This window comes from Anolis carolinensis, chromosome 4 (genome assembly GCF_035594765.1).
Source record: "Anolis carolinensis isolate JA03-04 chromosome 4, rAnoCar3.1.pri, whole genome shotgun sequence".
Taxonomy (NCBI): Eukaryota; Metazoa; Chordata; class Lepidosauria; order Squamata; family Dactyloidae; genus Anolis; species Anolis carolinensis.
Window position 1 is genome coordinate 44,563,468 of NC_085844.1, and position 20,985 is coordinate 44,584,452.

Here is a 20,985-nt window from a genome sequence, read left to right on the forward strand (position 1 = left end):
GGCGGCAAAAGAATGGTTTACCCCAATTCAGTGTTCTTGCACTGACCTTGTTTACCATCTTTACTAATGATCAGCCACAACCACCACTCACAAAGAGTTTTATATATGCTGACAACCTTGGCCTAACAACACAAGCAAAGGACTTTGAAACAGTCAAAATCTACCTTACTAATTAGCCTTGAAAAATCTCTCCAGCTACTACAAAGATAATCACCTGAAGCCTAACCCTGCAAAGACACAAGTGTGCGCTTTCCACCTACGGAACCGTGAAGCCAATAGGAAATTGAAAATCACCTGGGAAGACCACGAGCTTGAACACTGTTTCCATCTTAAATACCTTGGTGTCACCTTAGATCGAACACTGACATATAGAAAACACAAGCACAAAGTAGCTGCGAAAACTTACCGGCAGCACATGAGGTTCAGACCCAAAATTAATAAGGACATCAGCCCTGGCCTTGTCTTACTCAACTGCTAAGTATGCCTTCCCTGTTTGGCACAAGTCTGCCCATGTGAAGCAGGTGAACACAGCATTGAACAAAACATGCAGAATAATCATAGGATGTCTTAAATTAAACCTACACTTGTTGACAAACTCTACAAGCTAGCTGGCATTGCTCCCCCCCCCCCCCCCAAATGTGCTGCTAACTGTGAGAGAAATAAAGTTGAACACTGTGAAAGCCATCCACTGCATGGCTATCAGCCTCCTCCCAGTAGACTCAAATAACGGAAAAGCTTCATGAGGACCACTACTCCTCTTGACGTTCTCCTCAGGAACAACAAGGGCGTCCTTCTGGGCAGCTAAGACAGTAAATCCCAGTTGGGTGGCCCCCCACGAAGGTCTGCTTCCAGGGACAAACCAAGAATGGGCAACTTGGCCATCCTTGAACAGACTCAGAATTGGAGTGGGCAGATTAAAAGACAACCTGGCAAAATGGCACCACCTAAAAGAATCCTCTACCCTGTGCGACTGTGAAGCAGAGCAGACAACTTTGTATCTGTGTGCTTGTCCACAGCCTCATGTCCACAGCCTTTCCTCTGCCTCATGTACAGAGGAAAAATTGTTTGAGGCTACAGACAATGTAATCGCTGTTGCCCATTTTTGGTCAAAAGATATTTAGCCACCTTAGATTTATACTAATTAATGCTTCTGATACAAAATAAATAAACCCACTTATGGAGTGGACTCTAGACTGAAAGGGCTTCTTCTATCTTCTCAGCAACAGATAATACTGCTTTATTATTATATTTTTTCTCAACCAATATCTCACGCAAAGCACTGCCAAACAATTGATACCCCTTAATAGGGCACTTAGTCAAATTAGATTTGGATTTGTTATCAGTGTTCCAATTTTTTAGCCACATCAGCTGCCATGACACGAGAAGCAAATCTGACCAAGTCAAGACTATCAGTCACTATAAAAGCAGACGCCTTGGCCATTTTATTCATTCCCTGTCATAGCTTAGTTTCCTCCTTGGGAACAAGATCAAGCAAATCCTTCAGCCAACGAATACAGACCCTGGCAAACAATCAGATTACTAAAACTGCTCTAATGGCAAGAGTGGAAGTCTCGCTACAGAGAAATTTTCAAACTTCTTAACCTCTAGATTTTTAGGTCTCTTTTCCATCTTTAATAATAATAATAATAATAATAATAATAATAATAATAATAATAATAGGGTGCCGTGCCAAAAGATCTCAGCCGGCATTTGGAAACAATAGACATTGACAAAATTACGATCTGCCAACTGCAAAAGGCCACCCTACTGGGATCTGCACACATCATCCAAAAATACATCACACAATCCTAGACACTTGGGAAGTGTTCAACTTGTGATTCTGTGATACGAAATCCAGCATATCTATCTTGTTTGCTGTGACATAAAATAAAATAATAATAATAATCCCCCCCCGCAGGTGCCAACTTGACGTGGTGGTGGGGGGGCTTAACCACTTCAATGATGACTGAGGGCTGTGCTGGCGGTAGTGTAACTACCGGCAGGTCCAACCAAGCCAGAGAGGCCTCAGCTGAGGAGTGGAACTAAGTGCACCTAACCCATTAGCATTATGGATAATCAAACCAAAACTAAGTCTATTCTGGCTCGGTCGTCGCCCAGGATAAAAAGGACCGCAGTGGATGCTGCTGATTCTGGACATCCATCGACAAGTGAGCTACGGCATCAAAATACAAATGAACAGTCACAGAAGCGGCAAAAATATACAATGCCAGAAAACCGCACAATTATGAAATGCTATTACAAATCTGAACCTCAAAGGCGTGGCTACCAAAAAAGGATGCATCAACTGTGGAAACAAGAGTACCCTGATTCACAGATAACAGAACCCCGACTGGCTGACCAACGAAGATTCATAATCAGAAACAAAGTGTTCAGTGAAGTTCAACTCGAAGAAATCCAGAAAATTTGCAAAGTAAATTACACTCAGACCACAGCACAGACAGCAGCAGAGACTCCAGCCACACTTGGAATGGTGGAACAGATTGAACCAGAAGAAAGTGTGGAGCTTTTGCAAGAATTTGAAGAATCAGCACTTGAAACACCTGTTGAACCACCATGCAATAAGAAAGTGGCTCCCAACTCTAAAAACAGTGCCCAAGAGACACCTGGCGCCTCTCATGAAAGATGTGAATGCAGTACTCTCCACTGTCCAAATAACATCAATTGAACAAACAAACCAGTATGCCTACAGTGCAGCAGTGATAGTAACAGAAGAGCTTGGGCTCCTACAACCAAGGCAGCCCCCAAAGAAAATCGACTGGAAAACCAAAGTGGAAGGTCAGGCTAAAGTTGAAAATCAAAAAGCTTAGATCAGATGCAAGTAACCTGAAAAATATGAAAGAGAAGAAACTGAAGAATGACAAAATCAAGCAATACCTGATCCGAAAGTACTGGCTGAACACCAGAAAAATTGAAGAAGCTTTGGAAATTGTGAAAGAACAAATTACTGCAACAGCCAGAAAAATTGAAAGATATGAAGCCAGAATCATCCAGTACAGACAAAATCAACTGTTTCAATCAGACCAAAGACGGTTCTACCAGAGTCTGAACCAAACAACAGACACAATAACCATAAAGCCAGAGAAAACTGCAACAACAAAGTTCAGGAAAGAACTTTGGGAAAATAATAAAAACTACAACAAAAACCCTGGGTGGATAAAGGAGTTTGAAGGAAAATTCTCACAGAACAAAATGGAACAGATGGAAATAACAACTGAAATGATCAGCAAACGAGTGCAAAAAGTCAAGAACTGGACGTTGCCTGGTAGTGATCAACTTCATGGATTTTGGCTCAAACATCTGATTAGTTTACATGGAAAAATGGCCCAACAATTCAATGAGATGCTGCAGAAAGGAAGTATCAGTGAATGGCTAACAACTGGAAGAACTTACCTGATACAAAAGGATCCAGCAAAAGGAGCAGCACCAGGACACTACAGGCCAATAACGTGTCTGCCCACTATGTTTAAACTACTGACTGGCATCATAGCTGACAGAATTCAAGACTATCTTGAAGAAAAAACATCTTGCCAGATGAACAGAAAGGCAACAAACGGAAAAGCAGGGGCACAAAAGACCAGTTATTGATTGACAAAATGATTTTGGAGAACTGTAAGAGCCGAAAAGCTAATCTTCACATGACGTGATTGACTACAAAAAGGCCTTTGGCTCACTCCCACACAGCTGGATCATCAAGTGTCTGGACGCCATCGGGATTTGTAAAAACGTTGGCACCCTCATTGAAAACATGACGGAGCACTGGAAAACTGAACTGTTTGTTGGAAATGAAAGCTATGGACTTGTCAACATCAGAAGAGGAATTTTCCAGGGAGATTCATTGTCCCCTCTGCTTTTCATTATTGCCATGATCCCTCTGTCAACAATCTTGCAACAAACAAATATCGGCTATCAAACATCTAAGAAATCTCACAACATTTCACATCTGATATACATGGATGACCTGAAGCTATATGGGAAAATGGAAACTGAAATCCAGTCTCTGACTAACACTGTCCAATTTTTTAGCACTGATATCAGCATGGAGTTTGGTTTGGACAAATGTTCGACAGTGGCATCGAAGAAGGGAAAAATCATTGAAAGTGGGGGCATAAATATGCCTAATGACCAAACAATAAAGTGTCACCAGCCAGAGGCCTATAAATATCTGGGCATATTACAGCTGGACAACATCAAGCATGAACATGTGAAAACTATGGTCAGTAAAGAATACACACAAAGGGTCAGAAAAATTCTCAAAAGCAAGCTTAATGGAGGCAACACCATCAAGGCCATAAACACCTGGGCCATACCTGTCATAAGATATACTGCTGGCATTATAAATTGGACACAGGCGGAACTAGACAATTTGGACAGAAAAACAAGAAAACTCATGACCATTCATCATTCACTGCACCCTCACAGTGATGTTGACCGGCTATATCTGCCTAGAAGATCAGGGGGCAGAGGACTCTTACAAGTAAAACAGTCAAAGAAGAAGAACATGCCCTGACAGAATATGTAAAGCAAAGTGAAGAACCTGCTTTGATTGAAGTCAAAAATCAGAAACTCCTCAAAGCACAGCAGACAAAAAACCAGTACAAGAAAACCACACTACAACTAGAGCTGACAGCTGGCACAACAAAACATTGCATGGAAAGTTCCTTGACAAAATTGAAGGAAAAGCTGATAAGGAGAAGACCAGGCTCTGGCTCACAAATGGGACACTGAAGAAGGAGACAGAAGGCCTGATCCTTGCAGCCCAGGAACAAGCCATCAGAACAAATGCAATTAAGGCCAAGATCGAAAAATCAGCTGATGACCCAAAATGCAGACTATGCAAGGAAGCTGACGAAACCATTGATCATATTCTCAGCTGCTGTAAGAAAATAGCACAGACAGACTACAAACAGAGGCACAACTATGTGGCCCAAATGATTCATTGGAACTTATGCTTCAAATACCACCTCCCTGCAGTAAAGAACTGGTGGGATCACAGACCTGCAAAAGTATTGGAGAATGAGCACGCAAAGATACTGTGGGACTTCAGAATCCAGACTGACAAAGTTCTGGAACACAACACATCAGACATCACAGTTGTGGGAAAAAAATGTTTGGATCATTGATGTCACCATCCCAGGTGAGAGTTGCATTGATGAAAAACAACAGGAAAAACTCAGCCGCTATCAGGACCTCAAGATTGAACTTCAAAGACTCTGGAAGAAAGCAGTGCAGGTGGTCCCGGTGGTGATGGGCACACTGGGTACTGTGCCAAAAGATCTCAGCCGGCATTTGGAAACAATAGACATTGACAAAATTACAATCTGTCAACTGCAAAAGGCCACCCTACTGGGATCTGCATGCATCATCCGAAAATACATCACACAGTCCTAGACACTTGGGAAGTGTTCAACTTGTGATTTTGTGATACGAAATCCACCATATCTATCTTGTTTGCTGTGTCATACAATATAATAATAATAATAATAATAATAATAATAATAATAATAATAATACAACTTTATTTTTAACCTGTCCTCTCTCCCCAAGGGAACTCAAGGCAGCTTCCAAAGGAAAATGGCAAACATTCAATGCCAGTACAAAACATAATACACAATTAACAGATAATTAAAAGTAAATCAGTCAAAAATATCATATAAAACAAAAGTGCACAGATTAAAAAAGTAAACAGAGCAAACAGAGAATTCAATACCAATGCAGCCACTGAAGCATCCATAAGAAGTTTCAATTTGTCAATTACACCAGGAGATAAAGATTTAGGAAATGCAGGGGCAGCCCTCACCACAACAAGGTGAGTCAACTCCCCTTCCATTACCTCTGTAAACACCTCAGAAAAGGGAACGATCAACAGCTTTGCTTTTCCCATTGTGTCAAAAGCCTGACTACCAGGGGACAATTACAGACACTTCCGCAAAGAAGACATTGCTCTGACTCAAATAAACATAGATAAATATCTTCAGGAAGAGCCTCCCGCTGCTCTGGGGATAACTCTCCTTCCCTCTCATCTGAAATCTCAGGGTCAGAAGAATCAGCATCCAACAAAGCATAAATATGAGGAGGAAGTACGCATCCAATGGACTAATGCATGCAGCCAAAGCTGTACCTGGCAGCCCTCCAGTGTGGTCAGAACTGCCATGTGAACCAGTTTGCTTTGTAGCACAAATCAGAATATGAACAGCTATCTCTATAAGGCTGAGTTGATCAGCTCCTTCAATGCGGTGCATTGGCACCTACTCTGTTGCATAGTCATCTTAAATCTCAGAGGAAGCTAAGGACTCAATAAATCCCTCACAATAAAGTCTGGGATTGACTGTCTCCGTTAAGATGGCAAGGCTCAGCAGGAATAAACGTCTCCTAACCCACAAACAGAAAAAAAGATTCCACAGGAAAAAATCCTTAAGGCCTAGAAGACCTACCTGTGAAGTTTGAGGATGGCCTTTCCACACTGGAGCAAAACGTTTTTTTTTTTCAAAAAGGTGACTACAGTTCAGTATAGTGCACACATGCTAAATTCTGTTACACCAAGAAAATGAGTTTATGAATTTTCTATATATGCCATGTGATTCTTAGCAAAATGAGCTAAATTATAATAATTTTAACAGAATGAACAACAATTAAATATATTTTACTTACCCATAAACTAGCAGATTTTTTTCCACTCTAAAACATTCACTGCGTGCATATCCCTGGGATTTGTCTTGAGGCCTACGAGGTTTTATACTGGGCTTTTCTTCAGAATCACTTTCCAGATCTGAAAATTCCATCAGTTCATCTTCCTTGACTGCACTGTATAGTCTAGTTTGCTTTCTTACTCTTGGTGTATCAATAACTAGATTGTTCTACAATGAAGAATAAAATTAAATAGTAAGCATTTAAAAAACACCAGTATTAATTATCTCATATTTCATTAATATCATTAGTAATTGTATTGTAAAATGCCTCACCCTTCCATTTAAGGCATCAATATCAAGTTCAGCTTTTTTTGCCCACTTTTGCCAAAAGTTGGGATCATCCAAGGAAATATCTGTTCTGTTTCCAGATGCAACAAAACTAGCCTAAAAGAAATGTACATTAAATATATGAATACAATGAAAAATGTAATCTACATTTTTCCACCTATAATGTATAGCCTAGAGGAAACCAACAAAAGAAAATGGTCTGTAGAGAAGAGACAGCGAAGTATAGTGGTTTGAATGATCAGCAAAACAAAAAAGTATAAACAAATAGAACAATGAGAGTTCAGTACACTAAGCAGGAAGGTTTACACACTATAGTGTTCCCTCACTTATTGTGGGGGTTAGGTTCCAGGACTGTCCGCAATAAGTGAAAATACGCAAAGTAGGGACGCTATATTTATTTAGTATTTATACATTATTTTAATAGTTAATACACTATTTTAAGTTTTTATCCTGTGTTGATAAATCGGCTCCTTCTTCTCCCATTGCCGCTTGGGCTCCTTTTCTTTACCTTTGGCTTCTCCTTCCTCCCTTTCTTAGGATGTAAATTGTAATTTTTTATGATTTATAAGTATTTTAGAGTTTATTGAAAAACCACAAAACAGCAAATCTGCGAAAAGTGAACCGCGATGTAGTGAGGGAACACTGTATATAGCTTTCTAATCGCAATGAAAAGTACTATCTGTATTCCTGTCAGTCTTTCATAGGGTTAAGAGATTTCAAACCTGCAAGCTGCATTTGTGGCAACCAGATTTATATTCATGACAACATGTATTAATGGAGGATTTAGCTGACTTCTAGCTTCTGTTTCACCGTAAAAACAACATGGATTCTACTTGCATACTGAGATAGGTACAAGTTAATATAGCCAAGGGAAAGATAATTCATACTAATATCTATTTTCACCAGAAAATCATCGACCTAAATGCTCACCTTCGCAAACGTAGAACCTTTCCCCTCAGATTCAATAGTGATTGTGTGTGTTCGTCTCAAAAGAATCTGATCTATATCCTCTTCACAGAATTTGGACCCTTCATCTTCCTCATCCATTAAAGCACCATAAGCTCCTTTCCTCAAAAGATCTTCTATTTCTTTTTTAGAAAGCTGCTGTACCTATAATTCACATAGAATTGAAAATGCTCTTTTAAAACTACATTTTATAGTGTATCATAGAAAAAGAAAATAGCATTTCTTATTCCTTCAACCAGTCTAATTTGTATAAACAATTTTGAACAACATGCACTAACTTCCAACGACTACATAATAGAAGAGAAAAATGTTTAGTAAATATATTTTAGTGTTGTTGAAAATCAAGATTACCATGCTAGGTTAGAAAGATAAAACTAGGTTTCATGTTTCTAAATGCACCTGTATTTAGCTTATGTATATTAAAATGCTGACAGCTAGTGTGAGAAGGGGAGTTGATGACAAAATGCAAACAGCTATAGGTATGGTGAGGTGGCATCAAAGGGAGGCACAAGAGTTAGCTATTCCCCCAGATTCTCTTCTCTCAATCCAAAGAGCAGTTTTGGAGTGACATTTTTTTATCAGGACTATATTTGGGGGGAAAGGCTTACATTTCTGTGCCGGCTTTAATTCTGAAATTAACGAATGTACTCTAGTAGTTATTATTTTTTTTAAAAAAACATGCCCATTCAATGAAAAGATGCATTTGGTTAATTTGTACATCAGTTACAAAACCAAATTCTTTTAAAGTATAACACAAGGAAATTTAAGAATGTTTTTTGAAAAATACAAGCCGCATTCATATTCTTACCCCATTTGTAGCATTTTCTCTTCCACTCATGGACTGCAATACTGCTTTATCAAGGCCAAGCTTTAAACTTGCTTTGTCAAACATTTCTCTTTCATAAGAATTCCTTGTAATTAACCTGTAGATTTTCACTGATTTACTCTGTCCTATCCTATGACATCGAGCCTGAGCCTGAAAAATTATGAAAGGGACATTTATTTTGTGCAATTCCATAAAATAAGGAAGTTAATTCATGCAAACCTTAAAACAATTTTAGATTAAATAAAAACTTCTGAGTGTATGTATGGACATATCAAATTTAGCAGATTATCCAAGAGAATAATCTTTGCATAACATTAAGAGAAAAGTTTAACCATTGTTGTTTACAATATTACCTGAAGATCATTTTGAGGGTTCCAGTCTGAATCAAAAATAATACAGGTATCAGCAGCAGTAAGATTTATTCCCAAACCACCCGCTCTTGTACACAGCAGAAAAACGAATCTGTCAGAATCAGGTCTAGAAAATCTATCAATAGCTGCTTGACGAAGGTTGCCCCTTACTCTGCCATCAATTCTTTCATAAGGATACCTAGGAAAACAGAGTAGTATTACAAAAAGGGGACTCAGAAACAAAAAGTTACTAGGTTAAGAATGCAGAATGAAACAGAATTCCGTCTCTCCAAATGTATATACAAAATTACAATAAAATGATGAAGTATAAAGAGGCAGAAAATTACACAGGGGACTTCTCCATATTTTCTACCTCTTTTCCCCTCCTAATCATATTCATTTAAAAACCACATGGAAAAGAGATTGCACTTACAAAATTATTAGACACTGAAGTAAAGTATCAAATTTTAGATTATTCACTATAGTATATAGAAAACAACATTACTCATGAATTGTACTTCGCTGTAATGTTTTACCCAGCATTAAAAAGATGATTTTTAAATAGATTCAACAAAACAACAAAAGGAGTTAATTTTGTAATCATTGTGATTATTAACAAACAATCTTTGGTTACAGGGTATGCCTTCGTCCTGGTAGAGAACAGGTTTTAATCTTATTCATAATATGTAATCCTGAAAGAACTGCCAAGCCTAACCATAAATGAAATGGTTGTCTGTTGATGGTTAACAAAAGATTACAATTAACAGTACAATTATTGCTATTCTTATGCATGTACTGTTTTTTTCCATTCATAATGTTAATTTCCCATGGTTTCATTGTTTCCTCTCTTTGCAACACAGGTTAAATGCTTGATTACATGTTGAATAAATGCTATTTCCTTGAACTGAATTTTATTGTTGTTCTCACCGTCTTTGAATGAGGTAGTCTTCCAGTATGTCCAAGCAGCGCACCATCTGGGAAAAGATAAGCACCCTGTGGCCACCAGCCTTCAGTTTTGGCAGCAACTTGTCTATCAGTACAAGCTTGCCAGCAGCCTGGATCATTGCCTGGAGCTGAAAATCTGGAGAGTCGGGATTGTGTGTTTCTTTAAACTCTTCCAAAATTTTCTCTTCAGCACCTGCAGAGATTGGACAGCAATTCGTGAATACTCTAAAGGTTTTATTAATAAAAACATGATATTGTGTTAAATTCCCCGTACAATGTCTAAAGAGTTTTATATGTAAAGAAATATTTACATAGCTGCATTTAGTTAGCTAAAAATAGCACTGAAAACACTGAAGTATAAACAAACAATAAAAGCAAAGCTTCCAGGAAACAAGTTTCACAACAACACAGAGGTGCCAAGCCAGAAGTCATAACAAATTAGGGAGCTGGGAGTGATCGAGTAATTAATTAGTAAATTAAGGACATAAAGACTATCTCCAACAGTTAGGTGGGAAGATGTAATGGCAAAAACAATTCCTTTTCAAAAAGATATTTGAAATCATAGCACAAATACAACAGTTAACTGTCACTGAAGTATATGCATTCTGACAATATAATATAATTTGAATAAGTATAACTTATACACATGCGTAACTTATATCACACAGTGGTTATCATGACAAAATGAAAACTGTACCCACTACGGAACTGGGTAAGTGGGTATATTCACATGAGAAATTATTTCAGCCACAACATAAAAAATGAGCAATCCAAAGAGACAAAGGCCATAACCCTTCAGTTAATCATAAAAATACTCTTTAAAGCTTCTCCATGTGCTTAAACACATTTTGACTTGTTATGCTATTGTAGAATATTTTGCCTAATGAGAACAAAAATACTACAATATGTGATTTAATTTAGCTGAGAAGAGAAAAACATAAATAACTAAGGTGTCACAAAAGCAGCAGCACACAACTGAAACATTTGTGGAACATTGCATAAAACTAGATTAAGACACAATTTTTGCAATGGATTTCTGGAAGACAACCATAGTGCAAAGCAGATTTGTAATTTCTGCTTAGAATCAATGAGCTGTATGCTTCAATCAATATTCCTAGTTAGCACTGACATCTACAAATATTGCTCATGTTCTTGCTCACAATTATTTTGATTTTAATGGTAATTTAGGCAGCTGCATCACTACCTTAGAAAAGTATCTGTATAGAGAACATACTGTGTGGTGTGACCTGCCAGCAGTAACTCACCTATTTTAGTGCTGGTTAAATTAAAAATTTAACATACTATTAACCTGACCTAAACTTTATTACATGTTTTGCTTTCAATGTGATAAACATAACTACGGTAGATCTTTAAAAGAGTTTAAAGATCTTGCTGAGACAACAACAAATATTACTATCTTCATCAATAACATTATAATGATCCCTTATATCTTGCCTCTTTCTCAAAACTGATATCACAAAGAAAAATAATCTATCAAGAAAGTGGCACAGCCCTTGCAGTCAGTTTTTAAAACGCCTTCAGGATAGAAAAGGATTCACTGCAATCCTAAAGAAAGGTAGGAGGGAAAAATGTAACCTCATCCATCCATCTTTCAAGATATGCCTTTTTAACGCACTAGATATATTTTAATCTGTTCACACTCATTTATTCAATAAATGAGAATTAGAAATGCAAGTTTGGAACTTATGAATCCTATTAGGGGAGGGGCATTTTTTCATGTATTGTAGGGGGAAATGCAATATTACCACATTATAAAAATGGAAACCATTTTTTTAATTTAGGAATTTAAAATACAGGCATTTCCCAAATTACAAACATTCAACTTACAAATGACTCATAGTTAAGAACTGGGGAGATACAACAGGAAGTGAGGGAAATCAACATAAAGGAAGGGAAGTCACTACCGAAAGAGTTATATGGCAAAAAGGTGTCTCCACTGAAGGTTTATCACCAATACTTGTTTCCACAATAAGCCAAATTTCTCAAAATCCAATTATCACAGGGATAGAAAGTGAGATGAAATCTTCTCAACAGGGAAACAGATAGCATACTAATACCACAGGGGTGTTAACTCTTCCTTATGCTGTCCACACCTAGCATATACAGTGGAACCTCTACTTAAGAGCATCCCAATTTAAGAGCATTTGTGTTAAGAGCTGTCGCTTGGCTTTCGTTTTGACAACAGAGCAGCATTTTGAATTAAGAGCTAGCACCAGAGGGAGCACTAGCGCGAGAGTACAGGACTTTAGGGCTTCAAGGGAGCAACTTCTGTGCATTGTGCTCTTGTCTGCTTTGGGACAAGAGAAAGTATTGCATAGGACGATGCGAACAGTATGCTCTTAAGGAACAATGATGAGCTATAACCATAGTTCCAGAGTAGGTCTGACAAAGTGTGCCTTCAAGTTGTTTCCACTTTGGGGATACCCTAAGGTGAACTTATCACATAGTTTTCTTGGCAAGATATGTTCACAGAGGTGTTGCTTTTGGTTTCCTTCAAGTCTGAAAATGTAAGACTTGTCCAAGGTGCATCCATGGGTTTCCATGACTGATTGGATATTTGAACCCTGGTAACAAAGTCACACTCCAATGCTCAAACCTCTGCATCAAACTATGTCATTATATTGCCATCAATTTCCTGGTAGAAAATGGTTGACAGATGGGTGAAGTACTGAATAACAAAACAAGCATCCATTCCTTGATCATTTCCTGCCAAGTGTTAGAAAGTGCAGCAGCCTGTTGAATTGTTGCTGCTTCTCCCACAAATTTAGTATGTAATTAGTACCAATCAAAAAGTAGCACAGACTGTAGGAGACATTTAAATAAGTCCTCTTCAGGCCAGGTCAAGTAGATTAGGTCAAACTTTCCCATGGTATTTTATATCAAAGAAAAAGTCATAAAAGATATCTGAACTTGAACATGTTTAAATCCTGCTGTTGAAAACTAAGCTCCAAAGAAAACTATAAGCAGCCAATGAGTAATTAACACACACCACTAAATAATGCTTAAAATCTACATTACTGTTTCTGTATTCTACCTACAAGCTATGCTATTCTTGGTTTGTAAGAAGAAGGAAAGTATATTGTGTTATAATAATAATAACATGGCAAGCTGACTGTGTTGTTTGTTTAAAATTATACTTTATTATACTATAGATCAATAAATCATCAATCAAGGATCTTCAATATTTCCATCATATAAAAAAATAAATTAACATCCAGAGTAGTAAAAATAGTAAAAATCTGCCTCTAAACCCCAGGGATGTTTGCATTTTATTGGCCTACTAAAAAGCATTACTTATAAAGAGTCCAACATATGTTGAACTTCAAACTCAAACACCTCAATATTGTTTTCTAAAAAATTTCCAGTCATTAATTTTTATTATGCTAACTAATTTGATCAGAAAATATTTGCTATAATGCTTATATGGTCTTAGAAGACAAAAAAAAATACTTAATTCATATGACAAATAAATTGACTGGTGATTTCCTTAAGCAGATATATCTTTGGGATATCTTCCCAGAGGTAATGGACACAAAATGGAACTGAGGATGTGGACCAGAAATGTGAGATCATAGCAGAAAACTTTAAGAAGGGCATCTGTGTTCAATTTACAGAATTTTTGATATATAGAGAGTTGAACACTGAAGTCCATTAAGACAGAACTGCTTTGAATTTGGTTACAGTATATGGCAGTATGGACTCAAATAACCCAATTCAAAGCAGATATTGTGGATTATCTGCTTTGATATTCTGGGTTATATGGCTGTGTGGAAGGGCCCTAAGACGCCATATTCTGTGGCATAGGACACCTTCTTGCTAGATCTGTGATGAACTTGCTTCCTTCTTGACAATCACCACCTTGGAGGTGAGAAAAGTAACTGCGTTCTTCCAATTTGTACTACTGAGACTTCAAAAGTCTGGAGAAAAATATGGTTGATGTGGTGGTGGTATCTGAGGCAAAAGGAAAGGAGGATATGGGTGGTTCTTTTGTGTTTTACAGGATCCTTGTGAAAGAAGTGTAAAGTTATTGAAGAAAGAGAGAGAGCTGAGGGAGAAGGAGAATTCAAAATGTCACCATCTCTGTGGTGAAGAGCAAATGGTTTTCAGCGGCAGGAAAAAAGAAGGGAAGGCCCCTTCATGTCAGTCTTCCAAAGCTGGCAGAATGAATTAGAGACTGATGCTGAAAGAGTCATATCCGTGCCAAAAATAGGTAACTATTTTAGCTGTTACTATCACCAGTTGTACCTACATGATTGGAAAAATAGTGGATAGTGAGGTAGTTCACTTGAATAGCTGTACTACTTTGTGTGACCAGAGAAGCTGGCTACTGTGATACTTGTCCCTCTTCCTGAGTTAAGATGATGTGATCTCCTTTCCTATCTAATCAATGATGGTGAGAGAGAGAGAGAGAGAGAGAGAGAGAGAGAGAGAGAGAGAGAGAGAGAGAGAGAGAGATAAAAAGCTGGAGGAAAAAAGGATGTACGCTTTTTGCTCCTAAGGTTATTCAAGATCAATACAGAAACCAAGCCCCCTCATGATATGGGGGTGAGGGGGCTCTACCTCAGATGGAACCAGAAGGTTCTGTGGTGCCTTCTTTGGTAGGAGAGCTTTATTCTTTTCTGGCAAATCTACAAACATGTGTATTCAGATTAGTACCCAAATGGAAAATCATGTTTTAATTATTGCCTAAAAATGGCAAACTCCCATGACAGCTTGATGCTTTTAAAAGAAGGAAAAATCAACCCTACCATTGATGAGATATGGATGGTTGCAGCATTTTCTTAATTCCATCATAGTGTTTAACAGATTAGGAACATTCGCTTGACCACCACCTTTTGATAAAAAAGTGAAATTCTTTTCAAGAATGGCTCTGTAGTATTTCTTCTGAATATTTGTCAATTCAACTTCAATGATCGTTTCTTCCTTAGGGGCCAGGTTCTTTTCCACGTCTTCTTTAAGACGTCTCAACATCATTGGTTTTAGGATAGCCTGGAGTTTTTGAACCTAATAAATAGAGAGTTATATTATGAATTATGCATAGAGAACAGAAAATGCTTCCCACTTTTATTTTCATCCTTTTAATACTTGAAATCAGAGTTCTTATGGGCACCGTTCAGCTATACTATTATCATTGAAAATGTCAAATATACCCAATAAAACAGGTTTAACATTTGAGGAACCAAATTTTTATTGACCAGTGTTACATGTGGAGAGAAGATAGCTTAGAAGAAGCTCTGTTTTATTTTTCCCTTATTGCTTTATCAAGAAATTGGATGACAGGACATCATCCCATTTCTTGATGAGCAACAAGGGAAAAATAAAGCAGCACATCACTCAGTCATTTTATATTGAAAATAAGAAATCACAATTTAAAATATTTTCAGGTAGGAAAAGGAAACACTACTGAATAGTTTACCTGTTCCTCAGTTTTCAGATCACCAAACTCTTGCATGAAAGTAGATTCTGAAGGGAAGCGGCTTGGTTCCAAAAAATGGAGTAAACTGAAGAGCTCTTCTACAGTGTTTTGTAATGGAGTACCTGTAAGCAGCACCTTATGTTCCTAAAAGAAAGAGCCAATCGGGAATAGTCCACAATGATGAATGTTCAAACAGAAAATCATCTCAAGGCTAATTTCTTCCTTCTACCAATTCACAATCGCTGCTCTACAATTTGGCAAGCAACAATTCCCGGCATTTTGCTACTTCCAATGAGGGCAAGATTTCTAATAGTCTACCATTCTCATTGTATCACTATATCAAACAAAATGTTTCTTCCTTTACACACCTAATTTTATTGCATGTTTATATTTATTAATTTTTAGTAACAATCCAGTGCCTGAATAACCAGAAAAGGCTTCTAAAAAGAGTGAAATAATTTCAAATCATATACTGCACCATTTTTTTTGCAAATAACAACATCAAAGAGAGTCCCAGTGGACCCATGAGCCAAAGTACTAGGATATGGTGAGGAAACAGGAATTAGAAATATGATTTTCACTTTTAATGTATTAATAGCGGTCTACATTTTATGACTGCAGGCTAACTATGTTTTAATATGTGATTTTATAGATGTATTTGACTATGTTGTGCCCCGCATCGAGTCGAGAGGGGAGCCAGGTAATAAATTTAAAGAATGTTGTAGTTGTTATTGTTGCAATTATTATTAGTTGACCAAAAATGTTATCTAAAGCTAAAGGATAGACTTCTATTTCCCTGTATCATATTTTTTCATGTTTAATGTCTTGCCTTAAAAAAGAACAGACTCATAAGCAAAGCTTAACATGAACCCACTATCCTTTTGGATTGATGGGACAGAGATCCCCTGAGTCTTTAAGAGTAATAGGACTCACCAGGTCCATCATCTTGAGACCTTCCAGCAGCTTGCAATTTCTGTTCTTCAGTCTGTGAGCTTCATCAATTACTACACACCGCCATGGAATGTTACGAAGCTCAGGACAATCCGTTAAAATCATTTCAAATGTAGTGATAATTGCATGGAATTTGTATGACCCTTTAATTGCACGACCCTAAAAGTATAGGAGGTATTTGAGCCAGTTAACACAACAATAAAAATGAGTCAAATCTACATGCATCGCCTTCTAAGAATATTCATGATCTTATTGACTAAAGCATTGATAAGTTGCTCTCAAGGCACCAAATCAGCCAAGAGACAGGAACTAATTCAATAACAGACCACTGGAGTATAACAGAACTATGTGAGAGCAGAAATGAGCTGAGAAATAAAGTTAAGCAAAATCAACTATTTTAGCCTGAGCATAAAAAGGAAGACTATGGCAAAAACACAACAGCTTTAGAACTAGAGACTGAGATAAGAAGTACTTTTTCTGTGCAAAGTAACAAAAAAGACATTACTTCTCAGAGACACTGACTGTGCTAGGCAATTGCTAAAACCTAGTTTGTCCTGAGAGTTGAAACTGGAGCGTGATGGGCAAGAGAATAAGAAAACCATTGCTTCTTTAAGTAGCATTAACTACATTATATGTTGCTCCAGAGATTAGAATTTGAATAAATGGATCGAATAGCTGCCTATTTGTAAAGACGCCTTGAGTTCCCTTTGGGATAGAGAAAGGCGGGATAGAAATATCAGGATAGAAATATCACGAATAAATAAATTAATAAATTAAAATGGCAAGGAAAGAGATTGCAGTGTTCTCTCACTTATCGCAGGATTTAGGTTCCAGGAAGACCCGCAATAAGTGAAAATCTGTGAAGTAGGGACACTATATATTTATATATCATTTTAGTAGTTATACACTATTTTAAGTCTTTATCAACCAATCATGTGTTGATAAATTGCCTCCTTCTCCTCCTGTTGCCGCTTGGGCTCCTTTTCTCTCCCTTTGGCTTCTCCTTCCTCCCTTCCTTACGTTGTAAATTGTAATTTTTTATGATTTATAAATTCTTTTAGTTTATTGAAAAACCGTGAAACAGCGAATCCGCAAAAAAGCAAACCATGAAGTAGTGAGGGAACACTGTACACCTCAACAGTAGAATTTCTTTACTGCAAGATCGGGGGGGGGGGGGTTATCTTTCTCTGGAGGCTTTTAAACAGAGGCTGAATGAAAATAATTCATGAGTTCTCCAGTTGTATATTTCTGCATGGCAGTTGGGCTAGATGGCTCTTGCAGTCCCTTCCAATTTAATTCTATAGCATGTTGGTTGTTGATAAATAGCCACCTACATGTTTTTGCTAAGCACAGTTGGAAGGCTGTTCATTCCTCTTTAACTTCCTAATTTGTAGTTTTTTAGAAGCAAAGAGCAACATAATGCAGTTGCCCTTACCACCACCACCCAGCCCCAAATCTGGAGACCTCACCTTAAACAATGGAGATAATCAACCCAATGAAAACAATGCACACTTTGTAAAAAAATCATTTTTCCAGGAAAAAATGTTTACCTGTGCATCTTTGAAGTACATTTCATACGACTGAATCATCCGTCGGCTGGCTTGACTCCCATGATATACAACAACATTCAACTCTGTCCAGGTACGGAATTCCCTTTCCCAATTGGGGATTGTGGACAACGGGGCAATAACCAAAAAAGGGCCATGGATTCCTTTTAAATATATCTCATAGAGAAATGTAATGGACTGGATAGTTTTCCCCAATCCCATTTCATCTGCTAAAATGCAGTTTCGCCTGCAATAAATTAACAGTAATGTTCACTAATTAAGTTACTGTTCAGTTCTCAAATAGCATTCAAAAAACACAGTTGTTCAGTTTATCTACATACTTCCATCCCAAGATAAAGGGGCCACAATATATTGAAATATTATAGATGTATAATTTGAAAATATTTTCTGGGCTTCATAAGAGTATGTATATTTATTTGATTACAAGAGTTGATATTTCATAAAGTTAGCACATTAATTTAAAAGACCCAACATTTTGAAATACTGCAGAACATAATGATACATTATGCCTTTTTATAATAACGTTAATTTACATACGTGTTGTACCAGTTGAAAAGAAGCCAGTTTAGCCCTTCCAACTGGTATTCCCTGAGTTTGTTGTTGATTTTATATTCCCTGGAACTCTCTAACTTCTTCCAGTCATCAGCAGGAGGCCGCTCCTGTTTAAAATACAGTACATCATATTACTGATTCTAAAAAACACAATACTGTATTAATTTTTGGTAATATCTTCCATAGAGAGTCAAATCTTACCACACGTTCTGTTTCTGGCTGCCTAGCCATTAATTTCTCAAATTCTTCAATCTTAGCTTGATCTATATCTTGCTTTGACTCCCATGTGCTGTCTTCATATGGAAGTGAACACCATTTCACCAAATAATGAGTCACGGGCTTTGTTTGTAATTAAGAAAACAAAAAGCAGATTGAATTAAAATGAATACATGCTCCCTGAGCATAACAGCATTATCATCTATAGCAGAACTCTGAAGTCTAAATATGACTTGCTCAATATATTTATTAACAATTTATTTTCGTGGCAAAACCATGTCAAAACCCAAGTGGCTAATAACACTGAAACAATTTTGCAGCAATGTATTTCATCACCTGATTACATTACTAGTTTTCTAAACAAGGTGCAGTTGCATTTTGGAACAAAAATCTGTCTGGAAAACTGAAATCCATCCATACAATTGAATACTTTCCATTTAAAAGTATAAACAAGAATACTTTGGCAAGCATTTTGCCACTATTAAAACAGCAGCTCACAATTTGATTATCTTAATTAAAAACTTATAACAGACTAGCTGTGCCCGGCCACGCGTTGCTGTGGCAAAGTCTGGTGGTATGGGAAATAAAGTATTGAGGAATTGGTGGTAGTTAAGGTAAAGGGTAAAGGTTTTACCTTACATTAAGTCCATTATAAATGGGTTATACAGCTGTGTGGAAGGGCCTTGAGTCTACACTGCCATATAATCCAGTTAAAATCAGATAATCTGTATTTTATAGGCAGTGTGGAAGAGGCCTAAGTGAGGCCTAACTCTGCCTGTCCCCTGGGCTGAGTGGGTTGCTAGGAGACCAAGTGGGCGGCGCTTAGCCTTTTAACTGGCAGCAATTGGATAAAAACAATTCTTCCTCTCCCTCTAATTAGGACTTTATTTGTGTTTTCTTTTTGTTGTATGAACGTAGAGGCATGGATGACGGGTTGTGCTGCCAAGTTTAGTGTTTCTGGGATGTGTAGTTTTGTTGTTTTGTCCTAGGCCAAAATTTCATTACCCTTTTATATATATAGATTATCAATATTGACTTTATTAAACTACTAGCAGTGTCCAGCCACGCGTTTCTGTGGCTTATGGGAATCATTTGTTGGCTAGGTAGAATAGCAGGGAATAGCCTTGCAGTCTCAAAGCCTGGCCATTTTCTTCTTATGGGAATTCTTGTTTGGTGAGCTGGAATACAATGGAATAGGCTTGTTGCTTGGGAGGCTGGGTACCTGTGTTCTAGGGGAATGGTTTTTTGAGCTGCTAGAATTGCAATGAATAGGCTCGCTGTTTGCTATCTAGCGGAATCTTTGGTTGGTCAACTTCAGTAGTACAGAGTAGTATTGCTGCCTCAAAGCCTGGCTGCCTTCTACCAAGGTTAATCCTTTGTTGATTTGGTTGAACTGCACTGAATAGCCTTGCAGCTTCAATGCCCGGCTGTGTTATAGCTAGAGGAATCCTTGTTTGGCGAGCTGGAGTAGCACTTTCAATCAAAGAGCCTGGCTAGTGGCTACTTCCTTTGTCGAGGAATCATTGTTTGGTCATCTTGAATTACACTGAATAGTCTTGCAGCTTAAAAGCCTGGTCGCGTTCTACCTTGTGGAATCCTTGGTTGCCCAGGTTGAATAGCAATTAATAGTCTTGGTGGGGCACGTATGAATGCTGCAATTAGTCACCTTGATTAGCATTTAATGGCCTTGCAGCTTCAAAGCCTGGATACTTCCTGTCTGGGGGAATCCTTTGTTGGGAGGTGTTAGCTGGCCCTGATTGTTTCCTGTCTGGATTTTCCCTGTTTTCAGAGTGTTGTTCTTTATTTACTGTCCTGATTTTAGAGATTATATTGTTCTGTATTATTATACCACATGAAATATTATATATTATATTTATAATCTTATATCACCTGCTTAGAACTGGATTATATGAGGCACCTCTTACACAGCTGTATAAAATCCACACTGAACTGGGTTATATGGCAGTGTGGACTCAAGATAATCCAGTTCAAAGCAGATACTGTGGATTATGTGCCTTGGCATTCTGGGTTATATACCTGTGTGGGAGGGACTTGACGCTACACTGCCATATAATCCAGTTCTAAGCAGATAATCTGTATTTTATAGGCAGTGTGGATGAGGCCTGTGCACTGGGCGCCATTTTAGCTGAAGGAATTGCTAGGATAGATGTGAGCAGGG

The 20,985-nt window shown here is 37.7% G+C and overlaps 1 protein-coding gene across 8 annotated transcripts in view; it reads right to left on the reverse strand.

Annotated features, from left to right (window-relative positions):
- Positions 1 to 20,985, reverse strand: part of chd7 (chromodomain helicase DNA binding protein 7) — a 148,348-nt gene that overhangs the window by 30,223 nt on the left and 97,140 nt on the right. For all 8 annotated transcript variants that reach the window (XM_062980342.1, XM_062980341.1, XM_062980343.1 and 5 more), the window contains exons 11-22: positions 18,792 to 18,929; positions 18,576 to 18,697; positions 18,021 to 18,264; positions 16,453 to 16,629; positions 15,520 to 15,663; positions 14,852 to 15,107; positions 10,065 to 10,275; positions 9,141 to 9,336; positions 8,770 to 8,937; positions 7,926 to 8,105; positions 6,981 to 7,091; positions 6,670 to 6,875 (exon numbers count right to left, since the gene is read on the reverse strand). In XM_062980342.1, the coding sequence (XP_062836412.1) occupies positions 6,670 to 6,875; positions 6,981 to 7,091; positions 7,926 to 8,105; positions 8,770 to 8,937; positions 9,141 to 9,336; positions 10,065 to 10,275; positions 14,852 to 15,107; positions 15,520 to 15,663; positions 16,453 to 16,629; positions 18,021 to 18,264; positions 18,576 to 18,697; positions 18,792 to 18,929 (2,153 nt within the window). The remainder of the gene's footprint in view (positions 1 to 6,669; positions 6,876 to 6,980; positions 7,092 to 7,925; positions 8,106 to 8,769; positions 8,938 to 9,140; positions 9,337 to 10,064; positions 10,276 to 14,851; positions 15,108 to 15,519; positions 15,664 to 16,452; positions 16,630 to 18,020; positions 18,265 to 18,575; positions 18,698 to 18,791; positions 18,930 to 20,985) is intronic.